Source organism: Electrona antarctica, assembly GCF_951216825.1.
Source record: "Electrona antarctica genome assembly, chromosome: 14".
Taxonomy (NCBI): Eukaryota; Metazoa; Chordata; class Actinopteri; order Myctophiformes; family Myctophidae; genus Electrona; species Electrona antarctica.
Window position 1 is genome coordinate 25,286,448 of NC_136795.1, and position 17,158 is coordinate 25,303,605.

The following is a 17,158-nucleotide window of genomic DNA, read 5'->3' on the forward strand; positions in this document are numbered from 1 at the left end:
TTTACTTTAAACTAACGCTCCCAAGGAAAGGTCAGTTTTACATTTCAGCAGAAAATATCACTTCTCTATAATTCCAACCTGCATAGAGCAGATAGAGACTGCAGTTCCAATTATACTGAACAATTGGAACTGACTGATTTAGAGTCATGGGTGTGAGCAATGTTACCTGGCAATGATCTCATTATCATTGAGCCTTAGAGGAGACAGTTACCAATTCCTCCAGCTTTGCTAAATGCTCCTTAGTTTCATTTAAACTCCTTCCACTCAATCAAAAGGCTTCCCAGAACAAGCTTTTAACTCACTCCTGCCGTCCTAAATAGATGATTGTACAAAATCAGACCTTCATAATATAGTGTCAAAAATATATTTGCTTTGGACGTTGTTGGGCACTACCACCAAAATAGCATTTCTCAAAATATCCCCAACCCAGTTGCATGGAAATTATTTATGGCACCCTTGATAAAACATTTAAGACCAACGAAAACCTGTCTTGCTGAACTGTCTGTTAGAGACCTGACTTAAAATGTACCAAGGGGAGAGCAATTGCCTTCTAATATTGAGACATCTGCACATGATAATAGATGAAATAAGGTCAACTGTAAGCCTAATTTATATTTGGCAAGCGACACCGTCGCGATGAAGTATAAATTAGACTATAGTCAAGACATTCTTGCTTTTCTAAATGACGCTGTGTTAGCCAAAGAGGATGTCGATCTCTTTGAAAGGATTACATTAGAGATAAATCTATTTTTATACATACAAAAGAACAAGACCTTGTGCTGAATTTTTACAGATTCTTAAGCTTGGAAAAAATTGGGACATCGCATGGCTTTATATGAAACCCTCTGATCTTTGCAGAGAGAGGGCAAACAAGGCATGTGGTGTGAGGGTGGGGATTTAGGGAGGGGGCGAAGGAAAGTTGTATCTCATACAAACTTAACTGTTTTACCATATCGAAATGATTAAATTGTCTTAACTGAAAACAAATTTGATGTAAAAAAACAAAACAAAATAAAAGTAGGAAAAAAGGCAAAATGAAACAGTTAGGGGGTATAACCTGACAGACACATCTGAGTGTGTAGACACACTCGTATCTCCTGTCCTGAGGTAGTGTACAGTGGTGCTTCAATGATAGTGCAGTGAAGTCAAGTGCTTTGACTTGTGAGTCCCAGAAACAGCTGCAGTGAGTCAGGCTCATTGCCCAGCTGGAAAATAAAACTAAAAATCAATGACTGCTTGCAAACAGAAACATTAAAGTCAGTTATATTATCCAGATTCCTATTGAACATCAATTAAAAAAATATGTATGATTAAATTAAAATTGATTTTATTTTAGCCAAAGAATTGTGTTGCAAGCCAGTACCAAGTAGGATAAATTGAGATTAGCTATATTATCTTCCCCAAGTAATTGCTCTATGAATCTTTGTCATTTATTGAATGGGGACCCTCTATAATTTTGGTTTATAATTATTATTTAATATCTTAGTTGTGCATATCAGTTTACATTTTGTAGCCTAAAAATCACCATAGTAAACGCGGACTAATATCACTAGACTGAATTAAATAGAAGCAAGCAAACCCATTTGCATGTTTTTTCAGCTATGTCAGTTAATGGAAATGGCATATCTCAAAACCATAATGGTGATGGATCAATTCATATCTTGGCAAAGGAAAAATATTATGCATCCATAGTGCATTCCCTCCAATCCTAACATCATCAATCCTAATAACAATCTGTGAACATTGCGCCACCTCAAATAACAACCCCAGTTCCTTTCAATATCTGACCCTTCATTCCCAAATATGCTCCAAACGTTTGTGGTGTGTCCAGTCCAAACCACAAGCAGGACCTGTAAAGGTCATAGATAGCTAGATCTTACCACCTAGCTATTTGATTTTATTTATTTATTTATTTATTCAGTTCCGGCCATTTGCACGAAAAAGGTAGCACAGCAGAACTGAGCACTTGATGAGTGGTAAAAACCATTAGGAACAACCAAGACAATAATAGGCCACGTTCAGCTGCAGCTGCAGTCGTTGACCTAGCCATGTCCAGTCTAGTGTAGTCAACCCATACCCCAGACCAACAGCCCTACAACGTGACCCTTCTCCCACACGCCTACAGTACAGTAGAGAGCCAAGGACAACAGTAGTACAACTGCTTCAGCAACAACAATAATCATTAAAAAAGACAAAAAAACTTTCCTATGGAACAGTAAGTGCAATGTGCTTTGTTTTTATATTGACTGAGAACAAATGAATATATATTTTTTAAAAAGAAATTAAACGTCACACTGAAATGGTTTGCGGAATAGTGAAAGGATCAAAAATGTTCAGAAAAATGAAGTGTTAAAAGAAACGGATTCATTAAGAGAATCAAAAGCAATGAGAGTTCTGATTTCTAAATGTCCATAATCCCTTCCCCCAGCCCCTGATTTGTGCTCTCACCATGCAAGCTGAAACAAACTGCATATTTGGCTGACATAATAGAGCAATTCTAAATGACCTTGAAAGGAATACTGTCTAATATATCATCAGTTTTAGCCCGTGTCAATTTCAAATATCATTTATTTCCTGTAATTTATTAATTTCTTTTTACATATCAAGACTCACTTGTTAAATTAACGTATTTTGTGTTGTTGACGTTGCCATAGAGGACACACATGGGTCAAATATTTTCTTTTGGTTGCTTTGATTGGGTACAATTTGTTATTTTTTTCTTCCATTATTTAATTAGTTCTTACAGTGTATGCCGATTTTAGACTTAGTTAGATTTTTTTATTTCAATCAAACTGTGTTCAATTGTGTTTGTAAAAGTCTGTGGTAGCTTTTGTTGCAACATAAAAATAATTTAAACAGAAAAAATTCAAGATAGCGCCAACAAACTTGTATTATTTGGGCGACTTTAAGCTTGTAGTTTTAACTTATTGTTAACTTAAAAACTATTTATTATGATTATTATTATTGCCTCGTATAAAGTATGTTTTGTGTATATTTATGGTTTATTTCATTATATTTGCAAGTTTAAAAAGATTTTAAGTTTGCCAAAATTGTGATTACATCATTTCTTTTCTTAAAAAGGGGGACACATAGATAAAAAAAACAGCTTTAGAAGTTCGATTTGGAAATGTTCTCCATAGTCAAAGAATGCACTGCTATATTTAACTAATTGAAGTGTATAAACATACATGCTGTGTGCTAGATGTTATGCCTTTACTGCCTGTGTTCTGTTTGTCTTGTTAAATGAAAAAATCTTTTGATTATTTAATCTAATCACAGTCTTGTTTTTTCAACCACTCCCAACAACCCCTGAGAGGAAATTAAAGCCTGATTTATACTTCAGGTTGTGTGCCGTGTCTCACACCATTAATAGCGGATCTACAAGCTCAGTGTACAAATTGTGAGCTTGTAGATTGTCTATTTCCAGCACAAGACACAGGCACAGAACTAGGTATAAAGCCGGTGTTAGCAGGGTCTGGGGCGTGGCTGCTGTGGCCCAGTAAACAAGCCAGGAGATTGGCCAACGTCCAAGATGAGATGTGCTCTCAAGATACTTTCCAGTCTATTCTGATGGGTTAACATATATCATGGGTCGATTATGGATTGTTGGATTTCCCTAAAGACATCACAGTGCTGAGATCATCTTGGTTCCAATCTATGTTAATGGTTCAAAGATGTTCTTGGTACAAAGATGCTTTTGTTAGTGCCCAGGCCAAAGCACCTGTTTAAACTAATCCAGCACTCCTAACAGCAGTCAGAAAGGATTCTTGGGAGTTACACGAGTAGGCAATGGGGTGAGTGGTTCCTCTGTTTCTCAACCAACTGTATTTTGTGTCTATTTATTTAGAAGAGGGGACACAGTAACTTAGTGATGTTTTTCTTACATTTTTCCTGGAATGGTAGAACAAATCAAAAGTGAAACGATCAAAACAGACCCACCGACATCCAACGTCGGTGGGGGAAAAAAAACACAAAATCTCATACTTCCAAAACATGACCAAATGAACAATGACAAAATGTAACAAAGAAAAAAATAAACCTTTCAGTTTAGTCTAGGATATTTATTACTGGGATTTCAGCTGAAGACGCTTGAAGACTTTTTCATGGAATTGTTTAATTATTTGTACTTTACATGCCGGAAAAAAATAAAAGTTACAAATCTGAGTGACCCTATTTCTTTTTCACAAATATATTGTTTATTAAAACTTTTGAATCATCATCCACTCATGTAGTACAAGTAGTACCAAACATGGTGTAAATGTTTCCCTTACTTACTTGGAAGACTGCATTATTGCTTAGTCCAGTGTTTCAACGTGAGCTTGTAGATCACCTATTTCACTACGTTTTGAAATAGAAATACAATGTACTGTATTTTTGTAAGTTTTGAGATGACACGTGTCTTTCGGAGTAGCCTTAATAAGGCTATGGCTAGCCGATAAATGTATTGGATAAAGCATTTGTTGTTGCTCTCATATCATCCAACCTCAGCCAAGTGCAACAAGCGTATACTTGGTTGGATAAGATCAAGAAAAAACACATGCCCAGGTGAAAATCTAAATGTATCTCAACATGATATAAACACACAAGTCTAGTATACTATCATCTATTCATATTTGGCAGTAGTAAAAAGGAAGCGAGTTTAGAATCTGTTAAAAAGGAACTTTATTCGAAAATAATGGAATGACAGTTTTTGACAAAATTCTAGCCCAAAACAAAAGTACAAGACAGGCAATGGAAGTGCAGAGAGACCAAGACAAATTGGAATTTCACTTCTAGTCTCCATTATTAATCAAGATGAGTGTAGAAACTTGTTACAGCAGATCAGTTGCAGGAGGTTGAAATGGATCTGGTCCCTTAAAAACAGCCTGAAAGAGAGAGCATATGAATCCACATGGGTTTTTTGCTGAAGAGAATTGCGTAGCTGTAGCCCCCCAAGATTTGATTTCAAAAGAGCGAAGTGCTAGTAATTTGATTTAAATCAAATACAAATGCTAACATACTCCCTCCCATCTGAAAGGCATTTACCTATGAACTAAGCATGTAAAAACAGAGCTATTACATGCTTGTATTAAGATTAAGAAACTTAACTCCAACAAATAGTACCTTGTTTTTTCTGTTCTGTTCTTCTACTGGCAAATTTTCTTCGCTTTTATTGCTGGTCTTATATGCTGAACCTACATTTAAGGAAGCCTTTACAATCAATATTTGCACATTTCAATTAGTCCGACTCTCCAACACTTATTTAGTGGATGACCGTTTCGATCCCCAACTGAAGTGGACAGGGATCAAAACGTTTATAAGTAGGTTTATTCCAAGTAAATGTTGGCGCATTACAACTTCAAGGCCATCTTTTGTATTTGGATATGTGGCAGACACAGTTTGTCTCAAAAGTAGAGCGCAGAATATGTGCAAGAATGGTCACAACCATTTCAATTAGTGCTATGTAGAAAATACTGTAACTGTTGCCAGTTGACGATACAGAATTGTACTGTACTGCCAGTCGGATAGGTGCAAACCTACGTCTAAAAAGCATGTTACAATTTCATGTTTGCCAGTATACTAACTATTAGATGTTACTGTAAGCTAGCTACGCTAACACCTGTCCAACAAACAATGCTTTCTTTGTTTGAGATCCAGTAAATAGAACAGAAGCTGATCCATGGTCCACCATTACTGTCATCAGTGTGGAACTGCCGCCACATGGTCGTTTAGGAACTGATATGAACTTACGATAACGAGTGAAGCTAGAGCTCTGTGTGTCCGTGATGCATGGAATCCAGACTTTCAGGCTCGTGGCACACAGCAGGAGTGATGAACTCCATCAGGTATTCACAGCGACTGGGCTCTGAGGTGGACACCACTACGGTCTCCTTTCCACACGTTAACTTCACCTGAAACGCATAGGACGTTAAACTACTGTGTGCATTACTGCATTGTCAACAAGGAAGCGATAATATTGGTCTGATACTTGTTTTATATAATTGATTGTATATTGGTTTTTCATTTATTAGTGTAGTTGGCCACTAAGTCCAATATTAGGGACTATTGTTATTGTACTATAGACCAGACAATTGCACGAGTCCCTCCGATCCGAGTCCGAGTCGAGTAGCAAGTCATTTGGTCCAAGTCTCAAGCAAGTCTCAAGTTTTTCTGTTGTGGGCAAGTCAAGTCAAGTCGAGTCACAAGGTTATGTCAAGTCGGGTCGAGTCACAAGGTTGTCGAGTCAAGTCGGGTCGAGTCACAAGGTTATGTCAAGTCAAGTCGGGTCGAGTCACAAGATTGTCGAGTACTGTACTGTACTGTACTGTACTGTACTGTACTGTACTGTACTGTACTGTACTGTACAAGCTCTCCTCCCTGGCCTCTGTGTGTTAGGCTGCACAACAGTGACACTTGATGGTGGTGTCCGAGTCAGCTTGTCTCAAGTCGAGTCGAGTCTGGAGTCATTGTCTTCCAAGTCAAGTCGAGTCTCAAGTTTTTACCCTTAAGTCCAAGTCGAGTTGCAAGTCGTCAAATCAATGACTCGAGTCGGACTCGAGTCGAGTCATCGAGTCTCGAGTCCAATACTCTGCTATAGACTGAGTACAATAAAGTAGACCTGGCTGTAGAGCACAGAGTCGGTAACGATGGAAGTTGGAGATCCATGCCCCACCCAGCTATGCAATACCCGGTGTAACCGTGTCAAGAGTACCCGTTCCACCCATCTGTCTGTGTCCCTTTTATGCCCATTATGAAGATTTCTGTATCTGTCTCTCTGTGTTCCTTTATTCCTATATATGGAGTTCTGTGTGTGGACCATGGGCAGGCCCTGTCCAGAGCCAGGGCAGAGGCCTTTTGTGGCAGTTCTGGACAACCGTGGGACACCGGGCACTGCACTCCCTGTTGGGGTGTGGAATGCGTGTCTCGAATTTGAAGTCGGTGGGGCGAATGGTTCTCGAGTTACATGCATTACAGCCATACACACGGACAGACAGACGTACAGAGACATGGTGCATTTATTATAGATATAAGATGTTTCTAGATCAACTTCTGACGTCATGTGGGTCTATGGGGTTTTCCATTATCATGATGTACATTACATCAGCATCTCCACTTACTGTATATAAACAAGAGGCAACCACACTTGCAATTGTTAAAATTGCAACATTCTAGTTTATTATCATTTGTTAAATGATGTGTGTAACGTGTAGAATGGTCTAGGATGGTGTGAGATCCCCCTCATGTATACGTTTTGTTGATGTTACTGTTGATTGTTGGGTGGTTGTTTATTGTCATCGTTTGTGCCAGAGGACTCCCTCGAAAACGAGATGCGGCATCTCAAGGGGTTTTTATCCTCCAAACGAAATTTTGAGGGGCGCTATCCCCTCCTATGTCCAGCTTTGAGGGTTTGTGTAAACACAAACATCGTCTTAACACAAACATTGAATGCCATTGACAATGAATAGCTTTGAGTGTTTGTGTACTGTAAACACAAACATTGTGTAAATACAAACATTGAAGACGAAAGTGAGGACGCAAATTGTGATTGGCCGGAATGAGATGATGTATGATGATGACTGATGATAAACAATGCCCCTCACTTCACACAGGTGTGATTTATTTCTTTATTAAATAATCAAACAGAGGTTCTGAAAAGCAGACTTACGGTGGTGGATCTGTTAGGGCCTTGCCAGCAACCTGTTCCATGATCATACTTCATTATGGAGTAGATGTCACCTTCAGGTCCCGCCCAACTTCCCCAGGATCTAGAGAGAGAAAATGGAAGGATATAAAACCACAATTCAAATTTGCTATATAGCAAAACGTAGGGACACTGTTAAGACCTGGAGCGCATCTGTGTCACCATTATTGTATACTTTAGCTGCTGAAAAATAGCAAATTATATTATATTATTTATATATATATATATATATATATATATCACAGCAGAGATGAGGGTCTGCGGCCAAAATCATTCTGTGGGTCCTTGACATGAAAAAGTTTGAGAACCACTGACATAGAAACATGTTTTTCAGAAAGCCGTTATGATTTAGAAGACATTTTGTAGAATCAGGTCTCAGGCCTTAATGGGTTAATATTGAGCTCACCCGAGGTTGGTCTCTGATCCGCCATACTTGGGTTTCTGGGACACACGGTTGAATGGACAAAGCCTGTAGATGTACCTGAGAATGACAGAGAGGTTTCTCAGCACTGATAATTCATACATGGACAAACGTGCAGGTTTGTTTGACTTCAGTGTGCACATACTCGCTGGTAGATAACTCGTAACACTGGCTGTAGAGGTGGGCAAACTCAGCACTGGGCCCAAAGTCAAAAGAGATCTCCTTCTCAAGGCTCCTGCAAATAAATCCAAACGGTTAAATTAGATAAGAGGAATCAGAACAGAATCAGATAGTTCTTACACAGACAATAAATGCTTCACATTGCTTTTTCATTTATAGTACCCATTACTCAATAAATATCTGAAATTATGGGCATTGTTGCATTCACATCAACTTCTACCCACTGCAGTGGTCAAAGCTAGCCTGTGAACTCCCTGAAATGATTTGTGGAAAAATAAGTCTATTCACATTAAACTTACTTGATCTGATCATCTTCTTCTCTGAGACCTCTCTCAGCCTCGTCAAATTCATCCCTTGTTTTCTGAGCGGCTGAGAATGAGATGAATTTCATTGAGGAAATACTACTACTCCACAATAAAAATGGAAACATTGCAGGTGAGGGAAATAATGTAAATTGTAGGAGTTTCATTTACGTGTTTTAAGCTAAATACACAGGAGCTGTCCATGGTAATAAATACTTTAAACACGGATGAGAATTAGCATTTTTGCTAAATCCCGTGTATTTACATTGCATTGCATTTATGTAACGTCAATATGCATTGTCCCGTCTAAATAAACAAATAAAAGTAAACAACCATATTAATGTCATTGCCGTCAGTTTTGTTTAAGGTCTATATACTCACCATCAATAAGCTTCTGTGTATCTTCATCAAAGGATGGCATAGCCTCGTCATCATCATCCTTCTTCTCTTGATTGAGCACTGGAGGAGGACTCTAAACGTCAAAACACAGAGATGAGAGTTAGTCGCTAAGACAGACAATGGTTCTGTTACCACGCAAGCCCAGGGAGAGGAGAAGCTTGCCTTGTCATCATCTTCTTCTTGGTCGTCCTCATCATCTTCCTCGTCGTCGTCGTCCTCCTCCTCTGGGATGTCTTCCTCGGGATAGTGCTCAGAGTCACTGTCGGCGACCGGCTCCCTCGCCTCCTCCTGGGGCGGCTCTACCGCCACGGGGCTGTCTGCCTGAGTCTGTCAGAGATTGATAAATAGATCTAAGGCTGGCCCCATCGCATGTAGGGAGCACCCAAGAGAGGATTCTTAGATTATTCTTACCTCAGATATGTATTTTTCTTTGATGCTGCTCCACACCGTCTCAAATCCCACCGTGTCCACTTTGTCTGATCCCCCCAGCAATCCCTTATTAAACATAAGACACAGCAGCACCACGTGTTGTTTTATTCAGCTCCCAAAACCTTCTGTTAAAATTGCTCAAAAAGAAAAAACTAAACAGCCAAAGGCTGCAGGAATATGTACTTTCTGCAAAAGAATCAAATCTCTGCGTTAAAGGAATAGTTCATTTCCAAAATGACTTTTTCCTATGGATTACTCACCCCATGGATTGGTCATTTGATGACCAGCAGTGGTTCCCTATGGAGACACAAAGGAGACTATTTGTGTGGTTCCCTATGGAGACACAAAGGAGACTATTTGCATCTCCATAGGGAACCACTGCTGGTCATCATGAATTCCAGTCTCCATGGGGTGAGTAATCTTTTTTTGGGGGTGAACTCTCTCTTTAACTAGGTACAATGACTGACATCCTACCTGCACCTCTGTCTCTGTCAAGGCCCCATCCGAATCTGGGTCGAGCTCAATGTGGGAGAGAAGCTCAGCCACTGAGACACTGAAATGGATACAAAGTACAACATGACTCACTGAATCACACAATGGGAATAAGCTCTGGAGCTTTTTTGTGTTTGATCCTTTTAACACATTAGCTGCCAGGTATAAATGAATTAATTCTTCCACCACTGCCAGTCAAGTGTTTTGCAATGAAGACCCTTATTTTGAAGGCGCACATGACCCGCAACGTGAACCTGCTGTAAACAAACGTTGTGTTGAGTGACGGACGAGGTACTCATCACCTAAAGCTGGAGTATGAATAGGCCTTTAACCTCGGCTACTGCAGTTTTCTCTCAGACAAATTCAAACCATTTGAGAGTTAGGAGTTCAGGCAGTACCACAGTGCATGTGGGTCCCACTGAAACTAATGAACTAAAATGTTTAGAAGTATTGGCACAGCGGCCAAACAGTTCCACTATTTAAGGGCAAGACACAAGCAGGCTAAGTGAACTTCAATTAATAACTTCACATTATTGCAGGCAGTGACAGTACTGTAGCCTACCTGTTGATGGTTTTACCAGCAAGAGACTTATACAATTAACTACTCACCTAATGCTGCCGAGGTTCCATGTTTAACGTACTTCCAAAATGTGTACATTGTTTAAGTCAAAGATGCATGGTTTTCATATCATATTTTATATGAACTAAAAGCTTGAATCCTTGTGGGTTCTTGTAATGTTTACTAATCTTGGTTAGACTACAGCGCTTGCCGACATCATAACAACTCTCATGGCAATTGACTCAATGGCTACAACCGAAACGGACTTCCTCTTCAAAATTAGAGCCACTTCTAATGATTAGTCAACGCTAGTTTTATTTCTAAGTCTACTTACAGGACGTAGATAGACATTTGTAGAACCCCGAGATAATTTTTTGAATGGGCCTGCTGCCTGGCTTGTAAAGCGCGACCAAGTAAAGGTCTGTGACTGTGATCATCTGGCAGCTGGAAGGCCAGGCCCCTGGAGTCCCCAGGCCGGGGAACGGCCATACCCCCAGCTCCCACTGACGGCCCGCCCCTGGTACAAATACTCCACCCTACAGAGTACAAATACTCACAAGCCATCTGCATCATCGTCCAGTTCCAGAAAAGCCTCGGCCATCCTAGCCTTGTCCTTCTCCTCCTGAAGGAGAGCTTTTTGTTCTGAAAGAGAATGACAATTGTTATTAATTCCTTGATTAACAGTTAATAGCTTCCAATGTAGATTACCCTTCCTGCATGGCAGGGTCTGAAAAAAATAACTCAAGAACGGATGGCCAGACTTTCATGAAACTTATATTAGTTATAGAATTATCAGTAGGCTGCCTTGAAGAGAGGTAGCTTTTGCATTTAAAAGGTTGAAGTCAAAATGACAAAGGGTCATAGTAGGCTCCAATAGTTATGCTAAAGAAAAGAAAAGAAAAGCACCATCTCTATAGCATCCATACGCAAAATGATCCAGGGATTAAACGGATGTGACGCCTACACACCACTTCCATTTCATCTTTACAGTTGCGCAAATTTGTCCTAATATAAATGAAAATAATCGAAGCCTATATAAATTAGAAATGAAAATTCTAAAATGAAATGTAAATCTTCTCGCTATTGTTTATTATATATATATATATATATATATATATATATATATATATATATATATATATATATGAATTGCATTTTTATAGCACTTTTCCAAGTGCTCAAAGCGCTTTACAATGGTTCATTCATTCATACATTGGGAGGTGAAGCGGCGAACAGTCGACGCCAGCGTCCTCACTTCCCACATTCACACACCAATGGTGGCAAGCTCACACCGACCAACTCATTGGAGGCAATGTAGTGTTCAGTGTCTTGCCCAAAGACACTTCGACATGTGGACAGGAGGAGCCGGGATTCGAACCACTGACCCACAGATCATTGGATGACCTGCTCTACCTCCTGAGCCACAGCCACCCATATATATATATATATATATATATATATATATATATACACACACACTAAGCGTGAACTACCAGCATTCAATTAATTATTAGGCACTGTAAAAACATACAAAGGAATCCTTAAAGAATCCTCTCGGGTTGAGGAACCCTTTCAGATGCATTACCTTCCCAAGCCTTCAGATGGCGATCTTTAGCTTCTTTCTCCGGGTTCTCTGCGGTCTCCTTTGCAGTTCTCAGAGCCTCCAGCTTTTCTTCCATGTTTTTCTTAGTAGCCTGATGCTCTGACAATTTGCTCTGTTGAGGTGTATAACAGATAAACTCCGAATATAGTCATATCGTAATTGAGTATTACATTGAATATAATAAATTGTTTATTATATATCATATATATATATATATATATATATATATATATATATATATATATATATATATATATATATATATATATATATATTTTTTTTAAATATACATATCATATTATGCTAAAGAAAATATAATGTATAATATATTAATTAAACCCTATGCAATAAGGAGAACAGATTTAGCATCATGCTTACTAGCATACTACAAACATTAACCTTGATTTTCATGTGGCACTGGATGAGAGGTTCTAGCTGTAATAAGTCATTAATTATCAATTTAATTGCCAGATACATGTACTATCCATCTCTAAAACTGACATAAAACAGAAATAGCTTGCCAACAGTAGCAAGGTTGACTTGTCTTGCATTGGCTGCTGTATTCTTTTAGGTGCGTTAGGTATCACCCGATAGTGGCACATGCCAAAACAAACCGATCAGTTCTTTTCAGCAATATAAATCAGGTTTTGTCAGAAAGAGCCACAGAGGTTAGGGAGAGGGCTGATGTGTTTTCAAACACAACAGCATGTTATAGAGGCTATGTGTGTGACATCATCGTACCAGGAAGTTATGCAGGAACTAAACTCACCAACATTGCATGTGTAGTGTACAGAAAGCTTGAATTATACTCTATCTGCAAAGTTTTTGTTTAATAAAAATCCACCATAGACATGGTCACCAGGTCAGAGTTTGGAAGCGCTCATCTTCAATAACACAACATCCTGCTGCCTCCTGCATTATATGACATTTAGAAACAGGTGATACGCAGGACAGTTGAGTGATTTCCAATGAGTGGTTCTAAACTGCAATGCTCCATGCTGCTCAATAGACTATATTCACATGGTGGCCATTTTGCTATTAAATTAATGAAATGCCAACATTGCCGCCATGTGAATATGATCTACGTTTTGCCACTGTCTACATGAGGGGGGGGGGGCTTGTCCCAGTGGAAAAGTGATGCATGTGCATACTTTATTATAATTCCCCTTGTTTATCGGAAATGGCTGCATATCGCACAACCAACCTCCAGACATTATTTTGTCATTCACAGTGAGTCAAACCTGTTTTTCCTCCTGGCCCTGCTTGGCTTCATGTATGAGTTGTTGCTTAAGCAGAAAGCCTTCTTTAGCTATTTCTGCATTCTTCTGCAGGACTTCTCGCTCCTTGCGGCCCATATCCCTGATGATCACAGAAACACAGTTATTTTAATTTCAACAAATAGAAACCTTCACATATTAAAGTCACTTTCATTTTTGCAAGTCCTGCTACTGTACATGTAACTGAAACATTCTAATGATAAAATACACATCAATACAAGAAAGTGCCCTTCCATGGTTGAGGGAACAAACACTAAAAAAGCAGTGATTCTCTACCGTTTTCTTTCTTTTTTCAAAGACCCCCAGCTTGATACAGGCCCATAAGGGTCCATTTAGTTCATAACTAAACAATCAATCATTTTTGCTGGGGAGTGGGGACCCCCTGGAACCCTCTCAAGGACTGCTGGGGGGCTCTGGAACCCACGTTTGTTGATAATGTGACGTGCACAAAAGCATTTTCACCTGCAGGTGTTCTTGCATGATGCTCCACTGTTGTATTCATCTGTTGTGTCACAGCAATCTGGGATGGGAGAGAATGCATTACGCCAAAGTCAAAACACACTACCAAGCTTGAAGAAAGGCTTTCATGACATTTTGAGGATATTATTCTTACCACAGATTCCATCATTTATGCGGGAGGAAGGAATGAAGGCTGGTCTGAAACCTGCATTTGTGCAGTGGAAACTGCCATTGGGACAAGCAGCCGTGCCTAAAAGAAAATGATTATTCAAATATATACAACTCACTTGGGGGAAATATTATATCTTGTATATTTTTCAAAAATATTGAAAAATAGCAGATGTACAAGCTCGCAGCATGGCACGAAGTGACGCACTGTGAGCTTGTAGATCTGCTACTTTTGAATAGCCGATGCTGAAATCTAAAAGGATGCTTTCCTGGTTTTAAATCAATAGGTTAATTACTGGTGAATTTACTGCAGTATAGTGGTGCATTCAATTAATCGATATGGCAATATATCGGACGATAGGTGAATCGATCGAGAGGCTGCTGTATGGATACAGCAATAAACGGCATGAATGATCTGGTATTCTGGTTGATTTGTGCAACATGGTTATTATTTTGAATAAATGTTTAATCAAGATACCGTATATATCGTATTGTTGGCCTCTATATCATGATACATATCTATCGTGAGATTGCAAGCAATATCCACCACTACTGCAGTAGTGTGAGAAAACAGAACGTATGCAGGCTGTAAGAGCTTGTTGTCAGCATGTCATGCAGTTGACAACCTGACTGTAATATAATAATAATAATGTCCAGGGACTGCCATCAGCAGACATACAGTACCTGGCTCATCGGAGCCGTCCTTGCAGTCACAATAGTCGTCGTTGACCCTGTCAAAAGGAATGGTGCGAGAGCCGTCCAAGCAAGTGAACGATTTGTTCTCCTCGTAGAACTGCCTCTCTGTTGGTGGTGGTGGAACAACAAGGAACAACAGAGTCAGTGGCAATTAGACATCGCTGAGATTTAACAGAATGATTTTCTAACTTTATTTTTTGGCTCAGGTCACCCCTGAAAATAACGTTATCATCCACGGCACCCCTGAATGACATTGTTCATTTTTAGAATCTTATGTCATATTGCGCTACGTAAATATGTGAAACTTTCACTCCAAGATCCGTACGTCATGAGGAAAACTTGAGAGAATATCTGTTTCCATTATATGACCGAACTTTTTTACTTTAAGCACTTGAAGGACTTGAATAGTGATGCTGGGGCATCCCTATTCTTACATTTTTAAGGATGGAGTGCCATGACTTTTGTACTTTGTTTTCTATGTGTCTATGGAGTTAACCAGGTGTGGCTATAATATTCAAATGTCTTCCCTATGTATTTTTGGTTTCTTCCTGAAAGCTGAAAGCCTTTGAGTGAAAAATTCCCAATCGAAAATACACCAGTTTAGTGTCATCCCTTTAATGTTGTTTTATGCCTTTGCTTTTCTTTTTTTTCTTCATTGCTCTGCAAAACACTTGATGAAAGGTGCTGTACAAATCAAGTTATTATTATTATGGGGGGAACATTTGACAAAAATAGCCAATCTACGAGCTCACAACGTGTCACGTTGTGACACGTTGTGAGCTTGTAGATCTGCAAATTTTGGTGAAGAGACTTTGTGTACGATAGATTGAAAAAGAACGCACCAAGAACAGTGCAACTCACATCCATTTTCCAAAGTCTAGACGGTTAAATGGCAGTGCTAAGTATTCTGCAGAACCCCTGGCAACTATTTGAGAAACCCTGCTGCGTTACAGAACATACTTGATAAGGGAACACCGCGGGGGCGTTGAACCTCCACAGAGGAGACCACTCCCATGGTCAGCAGCAACAGCAGGTACACACTGGACATGATTAAGTCACGGCCGGCCAGGTCAGGCTGGATAGATAGATGGGCAATGCTGGTATTCTGAGCACCTGTCAAATGAAATGAAAGAAAGCCACAACAAATGAAGCACGTCTAAAGCTTTCTATTTCTACATTAATAGTTCTCAGGTTTTCACACTATTCTTTTTCCAAAAATGTAATAATAATACATTTGTATATATATATATATATATATATATATATATTTCTTCTTCTTTTTTGCCACAAGCAAACATCTAAAATTACACATATATGCTTTCCTCCGGCCAGACACAGACAACTCTGACGGAACAGCTCGAGGTGATTAAATAACAATCCAATAAATGTTGACATTATTTTAAAATAAATGAGACTTTTTGACGGCTGCAGTCGGGCTACACGTTAGCCACATTAGCTAGAGCTAGAGGGATTTAATCGAAAAACACATAAACGTTAACGTTACACTGCGAAAGCAATCAGCCGTTGTATGTATGCCTTAACAACAACCCTTCATTACCTCCTACAAACACGATACACTAACACCAAATGTAACTTCAGGCAAATTGTTTTGTGGATAAACGGCTCAATCATTCAGCTCATTACCCTTTCCTGGTTCCCTGGCGCATGCGCAACTGTGTGGAGCGTGTTCCGTGTTGTTTCACTCTGATTGGACGGAACGTTTTTTTACGCGTCCTGATTGGTGGACACAATGGGTACGTCTGAACTTGAGCAGTGCACTGTGGGTATTGAAGTGCTGCTAGATGGATGCAAAGAGATGGATGCAGACAATATGCAGCCATCTCGTGCAGGTGTTGCTGTCAAATAAAGCTTCGATCAGTCGTCGAATCGGACAAAGGACAAATTAACTTGTAATATACATTACATATATATGTTGTTGTTGTTGTATATATGTTGTCGAAGTTCTACTAGTTGGTTCAGGCCACATTCTCATAGGCCTACTTAATGTACAGCATAAAATGTCAACAATATTAAAAGTATACCAACCACAATACCGACTCTCACTCACTGACTGATCATGGAAAGATATTTTTCATATTTCTTTTGTTAAGTGTTTGTAATGTTTTGTAATTTTCATTCTCAAACTTTATACTTTCAATGAACTCCATGTTTGATATGCATTATATTAGGCCAGAGACCACCCTTGATAACTGTAAATCCTCAATGTTAAGGACTGTGATAAACCATCATAAAATATAAAGAACTGAACCAGTTAAAGTTATTTTGGTGGAAAAGGGGATCGGCTTCCCAAAATGATCATAATTGACACACTGATTTGTTAATAACCACTGACATACACATATAAATGTTGGGCAGGGTAAATGTAGAAAGCAAAATGAAAGAGACATTCTGGATGTATATGAACCTTAAATGAACATTAATTTCCTTCCTTTTATTTTTCTTCTTTTTTATTTTCATTTTAACTGTTAGCC

At 39.1% G+C, this 17,158-nt stretch overlaps 1 protein-coding gene across 3 annotated transcripts; it reads right to left on the minus strand.

The window, feature by feature from the left end:
• Positions 1 to 4,644: 4,644 nt before the first annotated feature.
• prkcsh (PRKCSH beta subunit of glucosidase II) lies at positions 4,645 to 16,447 on the minus strand. 3 transcript variants are annotated; one of them, XR_013791549.1, is made up of 19 exons: positions 16,311 to 16,447; positions 15,627 to 15,779; positions 14,655 to 14,771; positions 13,957 to 14,052; positions 13,806 to 13,863; positions 13,308 to 13,425; positions 12,049 to 12,178; positions 11,021 to 11,105; positions 9,887 to 9,965; positions 9,395 to 9,478; positions 9,146 to 9,310; positions 8,966 to 9,056; positions 8,582 to 8,651; positions 8,248 to 8,337; positions 8,088 to 8,162; positions 7,646 to 7,745; positions 5,731 to 5,891; positions 5,104 to 5,174; positions 4,645 to 4,865 (listed from the first exon to the last, which is right to left on the minus strand). XR_013791549.1 is itself a non-coding variant. In XM_079520478.1 (18 exons), exons 2-17 carry the CDS (start codon positions 15,712 to 15,714, stop codon positions 5,745 to 5,747), a joined length of 1,593 nt encoding a protein of 530 aa, XP_079376604.1. In that variant the 5' UTR covers positions 15,715 to 15,779; positions 16,311 to 16,447; the 3' UTR covers positions 4,645 to 4,865; positions 5,731 to 5,744. The 3 variants fall into 3 exon arrangements, 1 of the variants encoding a protein (XP_079376604.1); XR_013791550.1 differs by having other exon boundaries at positions 16,225 to 16,314; XM_079520478.1 differs by lacking the exon at positions 5,104 to 5,174.
• Between the last annotated feature and the right edge of the window lie 711 nt (positions 16,448 to 17,158).